The sequence below is a fragment of the Salvelinus alpinus genome, chromosome 18, assembly GCF_045679555.1.
Source record: "Salvelinus alpinus chromosome 18, SLU_Salpinus.1, whole genome shotgun sequence".
Taxonomy (NCBI): Eukaryota; Metazoa; Chordata; class Actinopteri; order Salmoniformes; family Salmonidae; genus Salvelinus; species Salvelinus alpinus.
In genome coordinates this window covers 49,937,492-49,951,674 of record NC_092103.1, presented here as the reverse complement: position 1 = coordinate 49,951,674, position 14,183 = coordinate 49,937,492, and the positions used below count along the sequence as shown (strand labels likewise).

At 41.4% G+C, this 14,183-nt stretch overlaps 1 protein-coding gene across 7 annotated transcripts in view; it reads left to right on the top strand.

Annotated features, from left to right (window-relative positions):
- ptbp3 (polypyrimidine tract binding protein 3) overlaps nt 1-10,284 on the top strand; it is a 142,210-nt gene extending 131,926 nt beyond the window's left edge. For all 7 annotated transcript variants that reach the window (XM_071351545.1, XM_071351542.1, XM_071351543.1 and 4 more), the window contains one exon: nt 355-10,284. In XM_071351545.1, coding sequence (XP_071207646.1) covers nt 355-487 — 133 coding nt within the window. In that variant the 3' untranslated portion in view covers nt 488-10,284. The remainder of the gene's footprint in view (nt 1-354) is intronic.
- The last annotated feature ends 3,899 nt before the right edge of the window (nt 10,285-14,183 follow it).

The following is a 14,183-nucleotide window of genomic DNA, read 5'->3' as shown; positions in this document are numbered from 1 at the left end:
CCTGTTCCTGGAGAGATACCATCCTGTAGGTTTTAACTCCAACCCTGTTCCTGGAGAGATACCGTCAGCCAAGTATCTGTAGTCAGTCAAATACCACATTCAACATGAATAAACATTATTATATAGAGATACCCTACTGTAGGTGAATAATGAATAATGAATGAATAAACATGAATAAACATTAGGCATGGCAAAATGTATAGAATTGCAAGAAAATTAACTCTAAATCTGCTACATTTTCTCTGCACTATACTCATGACTATACACTATACACTATTTTCCTTTGGAGATCTATTTATCTATCCATCCATCCACCTATCTTATCCTGTCTGTCTGTCTGTCTGTCCGTCTCAGGAAGGACCGTAAGATGGCTCTGATCCAGTTGGGTTCAGTGGAGGAGGCCATCCAGGCCCTGATCGACCTCCACAACCACGACCTGGGAGAGAACCATCACCTCCGCGTGTCCTTCTCCAAGAGCACCATCTGACCCGCCTCACCCAGCTCCCCCACTTCCCCACCCCTAGGGCCTCGCTCCTGGGCTGGGCTAGCGGGAGTGAGGGACAGAATGACCCACTTTGACTTACAAAACAACAACAGACAAATGACTAGTTTAAATGATATTGTTGAGTAATAGACTAGTGTAATGCAAGGCCTTCAGATAGAGACTGAGCTGGTCTGGAAGGAGTGATGGGCAGGGAAGAGAACAGTGAGTTGGGGTGAGATGGCATGGTGCATCATTCAATCCTTTATCTGGCATTAAAAGGACACTAACCCAGAGGATGGGAGAGAGGTATTTAACACTCTTGGGAGGTTTACACTCTTGGGAGGTTTACAAGTATACCACAGACACACATACAGACCCACCACCTGCAGACCCACCTATAGACCAACCACCTACCTACGCACAGATACAAGCTAGTCAGTCTTATCAGCCGGTCAGTCGTATCAACCACAGAGCCTTAATACGACCTGGTGAGTTTGGCTGAATGACAGTGAAGGCCAGACACTTAGACATGATTGACACAGTGAACCTGACTCCTTACTGGATGAGAACCAGGCACTTCTAGCTGTATTGCCTTGTTACAATACAACTCGAGTACCAACCCCCTCTACTCCTTATAGTAACATTATAACTGAAGCACCAACCCCCTCTACTCCTTATAGTAACATTATAACTGAAGCACCAACCCCCTCTACTCCTTATTGTTACATTATAACTGAAGCACCAACCCCCTCTACTCCTTATTGTTACATTATAACTGAAGCACCAACCCCCTCTACTCCTTATTGTTACATTATAACTGAAGCACCAACCCCCTCTACTCCTTATTGTTACATTATAACTGAAGCACCAACCCCCTCTACTCCTTATTGTTACATTATAACTGAAGCACCAACCCCCTCTACTCCTTATTGTTACATTATAACTGAAGCACCAACCCCCTCTACTCCTTATTGTTACATTATAACTGAAGTACCAACCCCCTCTACTCCTTATTGTTACATTATAACTGAAGCACCAACCCCCTCTACTCCTTATTGTTACATTATAACTGAAGCACCAACCCCCTCTACTCCTTATTGTTACATTATAACTGAAGCACCAACCCCCTCTACTCCTTATTGTTACATTATAACTGAAGCACCAACCCCCTCTACTCCTTATTGTTACATTATAACTGAAGCACCAACCCCCTCTACTCCTTATTGTTACATTATAACTGAAGCACCAACCCCCTCTACTCCTTATTGTTACATTATAACTGAAGCACCAACCCCCTCTACTCCTTATTGTTACATTATAACTGAAGCACCAACCCCCTCTACTCCTTATTGTTACATTATAACTGAAGCACCAACCCCCTCTACTCCTTAACTATCGGCACACCAACGTCATGTAGTGGTGAACTGCGACCATCGTTGTCGTTTAAACCACGTGTACCGGTAGTCTGGCTTCTCTTCAGTCACTGGATGTCTTCTGAGCGGATGACTTACCGGATGAGAATAAACAGATGAATCCGAGACACAAGGTGTTTAACGGTTATCATCACGGACACGGAGGAAGGATCGAAGAGCTGATGAAGCCGATAGCGACGCTCCTCCCAACCAATGGGCTGCCTCCATTTTAAGTAACATTACGACATTGATTGAGGGGCAACCAATGATCAGGCCTCCTCCTCTGTGACGTCACGGTGTGACATCATCATGGCGCGACGCTGAGTAGCTCAGCTAAACATTTGTACCACGCCACTCAGATCACCATGACAACAACAACAGCTGTTTTGTTTTGTTTAACAGTGATGGTTATCATTGAAATGTCAAAAAGAGAGAAAACAGTTCAAAGCAAAAAGGGGAATCTAATTTACTGTGCAGAGTCCTTGGACCAGACCAGACCAGGCCAGGGCAGGCCAGACCGGACCGGACCAGACCAGACCAGGGAGTACAGTAGACTACAGTAATGACCTGTGAATAATAGGCATAGCCTTAAGGCTCTGTGGTTGATTAACCAGTCATAACTAGCCTATGGCAATGCAGATTACACAGTAAGCAACCAATCGATTAAACACAGGATATGACATCATGGAACACCCTGCTTCTTCGCTTCTAGAAACTTTTTAAAAACACAAATGAACAAACTTAGTTTTGCCCATCCATCCTTTTAAAATGTGCTTTAATGTGCTTCAATGTGCTTTAATCTGACCCTGAGGTCTGGTCTATACACCTATCAGAACAGCCTCCCAGAGCCATAGTCCTGGGTCGTATTCAATAGAAACTAACGGAAAAAAACATACCGAAACAGGGATGAACTATCCTGAACTTGTCCAATAAGAAACTCTTGTTTTCAAGGTCTCCCAAGTGGCGCAGCTGTCTAAGGCATCACTACAGACCCGGTTCAATCCCAGGCTGTGTCACCACCGGCCGTGACCAGGAAACCCATGAGGTGGCGCACAATTCGCTCAGTGTTGTTTGGATTAGGAGAGGGTTTGGCCGGCCGGCATGTCCTTCCTTGTCCTATCGCGATATAGCGACTCCTTGTGGCGGGCCGGGCGCCTGCAAGCTGACTTCAGTCACCAGCTGGACGGTGTTTCCTCCGACACATTGGTGCGGATGGCTTCCGGGGTTAAGCGAGCAGTGCTTAACCTTGACCTTTGCCTCTCCCGAGTCCGTAGGGGAGTTTCAGCGATGGGACTAACTACGAAACTCTTGTTTTCCGTTGCAAACCGCTTTGCTACTTTGTACACTACTGAATACGACCCAGGCCAACTGGCCCACACCGGACTGCACAGCTCCGTTTGGCTGGAGGACAACCTCTGCTGAGAGGGATTGTCCCAAATAGCACCCTATTCCCTATCCACTACACCAAATAGCACCCTATTCCCGATCCACTACACAAAGTAGTGCACTAAATACGGAATATGTTGCCATTTGGGATGCATCCCATGTCTGTCTGGCTCCCGTAACGATCGTCTGTCTGGCTCCCATACGATGGTCTGTCTGGCTCCCATACGATGGTCTGTCTGGCTCCCATAATGATGGTCTGTCTGGCTCCCATAACGATGGTCTGTCTGTCTGGCTCCCATACGATGGTCTGTCTGGCTCCCGTAACGATGGTCTGTCTGGCTCCCGTAACAATGATCTGTCTAGCTCCCGTAACAATGATCTGTCTAGCTCCCGTAACGATGGTCTGTCTGTCTGTCTGTCTGGCTCCCATACGATGGTCTGTCTAGCTCCCGTAACAATGGTCTGTCTGGCTCCCGTAACAATGATCTGTCTAGCTCCCGTAACGATGGTCTGTCTGGCTCCCGTAACAATGATCTGTCTAGCTCCCGTAACAATGATCTGTCTAGCTCCCGTAACGATGGTCTGTCTGTCTGTCTGTCTGGCTCCCATACGATGGTCTGTCTAGCTCCCGTAACAATGGTCTGTCTGGCTCCCGTAACAATGATATGTCTGTCTGTCTGTCTGGCTCCCATACGATGGTCTGTCTAGCTCCCGTAACAATGGTCTGTCTGGCTCCCGTAACAATGATCTGTCTAGCTCCCGTAACGATGGTCTGTCTGGCTCCGGTAAAAATGATCGGTCTAGCTCCCGTAACAATGGTCTATCTGGCTGTCTGTCTGGCTCCCATACGATGGTCTGTCTAGCTCCCGTAACAATGGTCTGTCTGGCTCCCATAACAATGGTCTGTCTGGCTCCCGTAACGATGGTCTGTCTGTCTGTCTGTCTGGCTCCCATACGATGGTCTGTCTAGCTCCCGTAACAATGGTCTGTCTGGCTCCCGTAACAATGGTCTGTCTGTCTGTCTGTCTGTCTGTATGTCTGTCTCCCGTAACGATAGTATGTCTGTCTGTCTCCCGTAACGATAGTCTGTCTGTCTGGCTCCTGTAACGATGGTCTGTCTGTCTGTCTGGCTCCCATAACAATGGTCTGTCTGGCTCCCATAACAATGGTCTGTCTAGCTCCCATAACGATGGTCTGTCTGTCGGGCTCCCATAACGATGGTCTGTCTGGCTCCCATAACAATGGTCTGTCTAGCTCCCATAACGATGGTCTGTTTAGCTCCCATAACGATGGTCTGTCTGGCTCCCATAACAATGGTCTGTCTGGCTCCCATAACAATGGTCTGTCTGGCTCCCATAACGAAGGTCTGTCTGGCTCCCATAACGATGGTCTGTCTGGCTCCCATAACGATGGTCTGTCTGGCTCCCATAACGATGGTCTGTCTGGCTCCCATAACGATGGTCTGTCTGGCTCCCATAACGATGGTCTGTCTGTCTGTCTGTCTGTCTGGTGCTGTGTTCTAGCCTTAACATTCCAAGGAGGGTCATGTGGACCCGCTGAGTAGCATTCTGGGTAATTTAGGACTGTGTCTGTGTCAACTAACCTCAGCCCATGTCATGTCTCATAAATCGCCAGGGGAAGAAGAATACTAATAAAAATATCCGCAAGGCAAGAGATGGTGTCCCTGTTAAGATTTACCTTAAGCTAAACAACGGGAAATCCTTCTACAAAAAAAAAAAGTAAAATAAATCAATTTAAATAATTGTTTTGAAGTTTACAATCTTAACAAAAAGCAGAACTATTCAAGTCTATATCCTAAATGATTGTCAAGATTCTTTAAAGACAAAGAAAAAGTTATTTCATATTTTGGTCATTTGTTCTTTTTTCTAGAAGAGAAGAAAAGTCATGTGAAAACCTCACTGGGTTTTTGTACCACTATAATCAGACAAGAAATCAGAATCATATTTACTGTGTATTTACTTCACTTCTTATTACGTGCCTTATGATGTAATGTGTTCATAATCAATAGGTTTTAGACCGTGTCTGTCTATCAAATCGCATCCTATCCCCTATATGATGCATTCATTTAAAGTAGTGCACTAGATAGGGAATAGGGTGTAATTTGAGACAGACACTATCTCATGTACTATCTATCTGGTGACAGATTTGATTCATGTAGAGAACTGTGTTTTATATGTTGGCTGTATTATATGATATTTTTGAAATGGAAGTTAATGTTTGGTGCTTTGAGTGCACGTCTTAGAGAAATGAACAGGAAACTCTGAAATACCACAGTGTGTGTGTACCGTGGGCCTCTCTATCCCTGTAGCTGTTCCAACACATTTATCAGAATAATTATTTCCAAAATTTGAAGACTTATTCAAAGTCTTACACTTATTTGGGACTTGGATGTACGCATGTATGACGTGTTGTTACTCGCTTTAGGTTTTCACATTCTAAACAGTTTTGTTAGCTCTTTGTCCAGCAGTTCTACAGCAGCATCCTCAGAATGTCTTGTTATGCAAATGGGCCTCGGTTGTATTTTTATTTTTACATTTTTCTTTACAATCTATTGAAGAAAATACTGACTTGCTTAACAAATCCGGTGAGGTCCAAAAAAAAAAAGGGCTTAGGTTTCTACAGTAAAAGTGAAGCCAGTTTCTACAGTAGAAGTGAAGCCAGTTTCTACAGTAGAAGTGAAGCCAGTTTCTACAGTAGAAGTGAAGCCAGTTTCTACAGTAGAAGTGAAGCCAGTTCCTACAGTAGAAGTGAAACCTGTTTCAACAGTAGAAGTGAAGCCAGTTTCTACAGTAGAAGTGAAGCCAGTTTCTACAGTAGAAGTGAAGCCAGTTTCTACAGTAGAAGTGAAGCCAGTTTCTACAGTAGAAGTGAAGCCAGTTCCTACAGTAGAAGTGAAACCTGTTTCAACAGTAGAAGTGAAGCCAGTTTCTACAGTAGAAGTGAAGCCAGTTCCTACAGTAGAAGTGAAACCTGTTTCAACAGTAGAAGTGAAGCCAGTTTCTACAGTAGAAGTGAAGCCAGTTTCTACAGTAGAAGTGAAGCCAGTTTCTACAGTAGAAGTGAAGCCAGTTTCTACAGTAGAAGTGAAGCCAGTTCCTACAGTAGAAGTGAAGCCAGTTTCTACAGTAGATGTGAAGCCAGTTTCTACAGTAAAAGTGAACTGTTCTTATAGTATGTTTGTAGTGAGCTGATTACACAATACACATTGAGGGACAATCAGTGGTAGTGTTTCACTCAATGACTGGAAGATGCTTGGGTACCAAATGGTACCCTATTCCCTATATAGTGCACTGCTGTTGACTGGTTGTCAGTTCATTTTAAAATCCACCTGGATAGATAGGCTATGTACGTCAGTAACGTAGGGTATAATGTTATTCTATGAGTAACGTACGTTACCTCGGTTCATTATCTGATGTTGAGGCCCACAACACCCTCTCAGGTCATTTCAGGTTTTCCTCCATTTTGCTGTTTTTTGAGTGAAGCTGTTTAGAAAATCTCCCATCTTGTTTTGTTTTTTTAGCTGTAATCTTATTCGACTTGTTTCTCGTATGATTCATTTGAGGGTATTTTTCATTTGATCTGCAGTGATGACGTGTGTTTAATTAGAATATTTTTCTTTAAAAAAGGTCAAAACTGGTAATGTTTGTCTGTCACTGTTTTTCACAACAGTTTGGCCGAAAGCCCCTGAGGATGCGTTTACATTTTACATTTACATTTACATTTTAAGTCATTTAGCAGACGCTCTTATCCAGAGCGACTTACAAATTGGAAAGTTCATACATATTCATCCTGGTCCCCCCGTGGGGAATGAACCCACAACCCTGGCGTTGCAAGCGCCATGCTCTACCAACTGAGCCACACGGGACCAGGGGATGCGTCGTCAATAGCAACCTATTTCCTATATAGTGCATTACTTCTGACCTCGGCCCAATGCTGTTTGGGTGCATTAAAAATAGTAGGGAATAGTATGCAGGGAATAGGACTGTGGTGTCTGAGGGCTGGTTCAGACTGTGAACCACAATAAACCACCATCTTGGTTATTTATGCAGTAGACGTTCACCCCTTAGTTTAGCTCTGGTCCAGGGCGTTTAAGTGAGGTTTGCTGATGCTGAGCGCCACGTGACGCCCTGGAACAGAGCTAACGAGCTGCCTTGGTCATGGTCTTCATGATACGTATCTTTTTGTCGGTTGATTCTCTCACGTCTAAAAGCGATGTTATTGAAAACCTCTTTTTTTTTTCTGAACAGGAAAGAAGCCAGACATGACTCTAAACCTTTTGTATCATCATGAAAAGCGGATTATTCTAGAATGTCTGAATGTTTTAATGTCTCTCTAACCTTCAGATCGAAACCACACAGCGTTCTCTACATCTCTGTCCCGACTGAATAGTTTCAAGGTTTGCATCCCAAATGCCACCCTGTTCCCTATGTAGGGCCACTGGTCAAAAGTAGTGCACTAACTAGAGACTAGGGGGCCATTTGGGAGGCAGACCAAGTCACGTCTTAACTCAGGCAGCATAGTTCAGCCATGATGAAAGACTTTATGCCTTCTTTTCCAATTGTGACCTAACATTTTACATTATCAAAACGGGCTGAGACACTAAAATCCTCATGTTTTTAGTTTTTATACTGAATCGTCACAAACAACAGAAACCAAACCGGACCAAAGTTGATGTGCCTTTCATTGATCTGTTATTCATCTCCTCGTTCCCCCCTCCATCACTAGTCCGTCATCTCCTCGTTCCCTCCTCCATCACTAGTCTGTCATCTCCTCGTTCCCTCCTCCATCACTAGTCCGTCATCTCCTCGTTCCCTCCTCCATCACTAGTCCGTCATCTCCTCGTTCCCTCCTCCATCACTAGTCCGTCATCTCCTCGTTCCCTCCTCCATCACTAGTCCGTCATATCCTCGTTCCCTCCTCCATCACTAGTCCGTCATCTCCTCGTTCCCTCCTCCATCACTAGTCTGTCATCTCCTCGTTCCCTCCTCCATCACTAGTCTGTCATCTCCTCGTTCCCTCCTCCATCACTAGTCTGTCATCTCCGCGTTCCCTCCTCCATCACTAGTCTGTCATCTCCTCGTTCCCTCCTCCATCACTAGTCCGTCATCTCCTTGTTCCCTCCTCCATCACTAGTCTGTCATCTCCTCATTCCCTCCTCCATCACTAGTCTGTCATCTCCTCGTTCCCTCCTCCATCACTAGTCCGTCATCTCCTCGTTCCCTCCTCCATCACTAGTCTGTCATCTCCTCGTTCCCTCCTCCATCACTAGTCTGTCATCTCCTCGTTCCCTCCTCCATCACTAGTCTGTCATCTCCTCGTTCCCTCCTCCATCACTAGTCTGTCATCTCCTCGTTCCCTCCTCCATCACTAGTCTGTCATCTCCTCGTTCCCTCCTCCATCACTAGTCCGTCATCTCCTCGTTCCCTCCTCCATCACTAGTCCGTCATCTCCTCGTTCCCTCCTCCATCACTAGTCCGTCATCTCCTCGTTCCCTCCTCCATCACTACTGTTTAAATTAAAAGTCCCTCATTGCTCAAGACGAGATCGTTGCATCCATCAAAAAAAGGAGTTACGGTGTGAATATACATTTCAGTCAAAATATCATTCAATTTACAACATTTTGATAGATTTCTATCTCCATATTAATGGAGTCCATTCCTAGCCTGGTTCAACCAGACTGAACGCTGTGCTCACAACAGAAATGTAATGAAATTAGGTTGGATACCAGGCTTGCCCATTTACCCACATAGCAAAACGCAAAAAAACAAACAAAATGGACCTTTAGCACTGAAACCAAAGGAATTGATTCCTCTATTAGAACTAACTGTCCTAATGGCAGAGTAGCGACCTTCGCTGGACCCGGACTCGAGTCTTTCACGTGGCGCTTTGCGTCCAGCCTCAGAGATTCTAATGAATGTTTCAAGTGTTTCCTAATTTAAAAAGAATATTAAAAAAAAAAAACATTTTAGCATTACTTTAAAATCACTGAATTATATGGGAGACAATTAAGAAGTTCAATTGATTTCCTGTTACATTATTTTTAAAGGGAGAGATGATACATTTTAAAAGAGGCATATATTTGCACAGCACCCAGTGCATCCCAAATGGGACCCTATGCCCTATATACTTTTACAAACGAGTGCTATCTTTAGGTGATAGGGGTTTCTTTTGGGACGTAGTAATATCTCTTCTGATCTGATTACATTCTGTTTCTTTGTCTCATCACGGGCACGTCTTGATAACAGACCTGGGTTTTCTATTCAATCCGTATCGCGGAAGTTCAGCCTTAACATGGTGATTTCGTTTAAATGTCAATGTTCCCGCGTTAGCGTTAGCGGAGACTGCCATCGCGGTAAACGTGTCGCCTGTGTCGGCTCAATCAGAAAATGACCTTTTAATTTGAACATTTCAGCGATACAGACTGAATGGAGATTAAAGCCAATAGTTCAATGTTTCACTACCAAAATAAACAACAAATGCTGTAATCAAACATGGTCCTTTTTTTCTAGTCTGGCCAAAAAAAGGTTAATAAGGCCAAGATATCTACAAACAACAACAACAACAAGACATGGATGCTTTTTGTTGTTGTGGTATTGGAAGATGATGAGCACATGAAAAAACAACTTGTCTTGTGTATTTTGATATAACACCAAGTTTGATTTGTAAAGCAGTGTGTGTGACGTCGTGGGGATGGAAGGTTTGGGGTGAGAAACAACAGGTTTCTTATGGGTTGATGTAATTAAAATGCAAATAGATTAAACTATTAAAGAAACATATTTTCAGATTTTTGTGGTGCATGGTTGAATGGAGTTTCTGTATTTTATATAGAAACATTTCATTCATGTTTTTGAATTGATTATTACTATGATTATCATAATCCTTATTATTATAATTATTACACCAGAATCCCTTTTTACTTTTTTCCTAAAGCAACTTTAATTGTAGTATGCCTTGAATAAATGTCATGACCTCTGTACTGTCCTCAGTCCTCCAGTCTTCCTGTCTTCTTGGCTCCCAGCTCTCCCTCACACGCTCTCAATCAAACCAGTCTCAACTGTGTATCTGTAATGGCACCCTATGCCCTATATAGTGCACTACATTTAACCGCTCCAAACTGACTGTCCTTTTACCCAATCGCGCTGCTCACCGCTCCAAACTGACTGTCCTTTTACCCAATCACACTGTTCGCCGCTACAAACTGACTGTCCTCTTACCCAATCACACTGTTCGCCGCTACAAACTGACTGTCCTTTTACCCAATCACACTGTTCACCGCTACAAACTGACTGTCCTTTTACCCAATCACACTGTTCACCGCTACAAACTGACTGTCCTTTTACCCAATCACACTGTTCGCCGCTACAAACTGACTGTCCTTTTACCCAATCACACTGTTCACCGCTACAAACTGACTGTCCTTTTACCCAATCACACTGTTCACCACTACAAACTGACTGTCCTTTTACCCAATCACACTGTTCGCCGCTACAAACTGACTGTCCTTTTACCCAATCACACTGTTCGCCGCTACAAACTGACTGTACTTTTACCCAATCACACTGTTCGCCGCTACAAACTGACTGTACTTTTACCCTGTTCACCACTACAAAGCGCCAACTGTCTATTCTGTTCTGTACACCACTACTCTACCACTACATATCTACAATACAACACATTACTACACCACTACTCTACCACTACATATCTACAATACAACACATTACTACACCACTACTCTACCACTACATATCTACAATACAACACATTACTACACCACTACTCTACCACTACATATCTACAATACAACACATTACTACACCACTACTCTACCACTATATATCTACAATACAACACATTACTACACCACTACTCTACCACTACATATCTACAATACAACACATTACTACACCACTACTCTACCACTATATATCTACAATACAACACATTACTACACCACTACTCTACCACTATATATCTACAATACAACACATTATTACACCACTACATATCTACAATACAATACATTATTATACCACTACTCTACCACTATATATCTACAAAACAACACATTATTACACCACTACTCTACCACTACATATCTACAATACAACACATTATTACACCACTACATATCTACAATACAATACATTATTATACCACTACTCTACCACTATATATCTACAATACAACACATTATTACACCACTACTCTACCACTACATATCTACAATACAACACATTACTACACCACTACTCTACCACTATATATCTACAATACAACACATTATTACACCACTACATATCTACAATACAATACATTATTATACCACTACTCTACCACTATATATCTACAATACAACACATTATTACACCACTACTCTACCACTACATATCTACAATACAACACATTACTACACCACTACTCTACCACTATATATCTACAATACAACACATTATTACACCACTACTCTACTACTACATATCTACAATACAACACATTATTACACCCCTACTCTACCACTACATATCTACAATACAACACATTATTACACCACTACATATCTACAATATAACACATTATTACACCTCTACTCTACCACTACATATCTACAATACAACACATTATTACACCACTACATATCTACAATACAACACATTATTACACCACTACATATCTACAATACAACACATTATTACACCACTACTCTACTACTACATATCTACAATACAACACATTATTACACCCCTACTCTACCACTACATATCTACAATACAACACATTATTACACCACTACATATCTACAATATAACACATTATTACACCTCTACTCTACCACTACATATCTACAATACAACACATTATTACACCACTACATATCTACAATACAACACATTACTACACCACTACTCTACCACTACATATCTACAATACAACACATTATTACACCACTACATATCTACAATACAACACATTACTACACCACTACTCTACCACTACATATCTACAATACAACACATTCTTACACCACTACTCCACCACTACATATCTACAATACAACACATTATTACACCACTACTCTACCACTACATATCTACAATACAACACATTATTACACCACTACTCTACCACTACATATCTACAATACAACACATTATTACACCACTACATATCTACAATACAACACATTACTACACCACTACTCTACCACTACATATCTACAATACAACACATTATTACACCACTACATATCTACAATACAACACATTACTACATCACTACTCTACCACTACATATCTACAATACAACACATTATTACACCTCTACTCTACCACTACATATCTACAATACAACACATTATTACACCACTACTCTACCACTACATATCTACAATACAACACATTATTACACCACTACATATCTACAATACAACACATTACTACACCACTACTCTACCACTACATATCTACAATACAACACATTCTTACACCACTACTCCACCACTACATATCTACAATACAACACATTACTACACCACTACTCTACCACTACATATCTACAATACAACACATTATTACACCACTACTCTACCACTACATATCTACAATACAACACATTCTTACACCACTACTCTACCACTACATATCTACAATACAACACATTACTACACCACTACTCTACCACTACATATCTACAATACAACACATTATTACACCACTACATATCTACAATACAACACATTATTACACTACTACTCTACCACTACATATCTACAATACAACACATTATTACACCACTAATCTACCACTACATATCTACAATACAACACATTATTACACCACTACATATCTACAATACAACACATTATTACACCACTACTCTACCACTATATATCTACAATACAACACATTATTACACCACTACTCTACCACTACATATCTACAATACAACACATTATTACACCACTACTCTACCACTACATATCTATAATACAACACATTATTACACCACTACTCTACCACTACATATCTACAATACATTATTACACCACTACTCTACCACTACATATCTACAATACAACACATTACTACACCACTACTCTACCACTATATATCTACAATACAACACATTATTACACCACTACATATCTACAATACAATACATTATTATACCACTACTCTACCACTATATATCTACAATACAACACATTATTACACCACTACTCTACCACTACATATCTACAATACAACACATTACTACACCACTACTCTACCACTATATATCTACAATACAACACATTATTACACCACTACTCTACCACTACATATCTACAATACAACACATTACTACACCACTACTCCACCACTACATATCTACAATACAACACATTATTACACCCCTACTCTACCACTACATATCTACAATACAACACATTATTACACCACTACATATCTACAATATAACACATTATTACACCTCTACTCTACCACTACATATCTACAATACAACACATTATTACACCACTACATATCTACAATACAACACATTATTACACCACTACATATCTACAATACAACACATTATTACACCACTACTCTACTACTACATATCTACAATACAACACATTATTACACCCCTACTCTACCACTACATATCTACAATACAACACATTATTACACCACTACATATCTACAATATAACACATTATTACACCTCTACTCTACCACTACATATCTACAATACAACACATTATTACACCACTACTCTACCACTACATATCTACAATACAACACATTATTACACCACTACTCTGCCACTACATATCTACAATACAACACATTATTACACCACTACTCTGCCACTACATATCTACAATACAACAC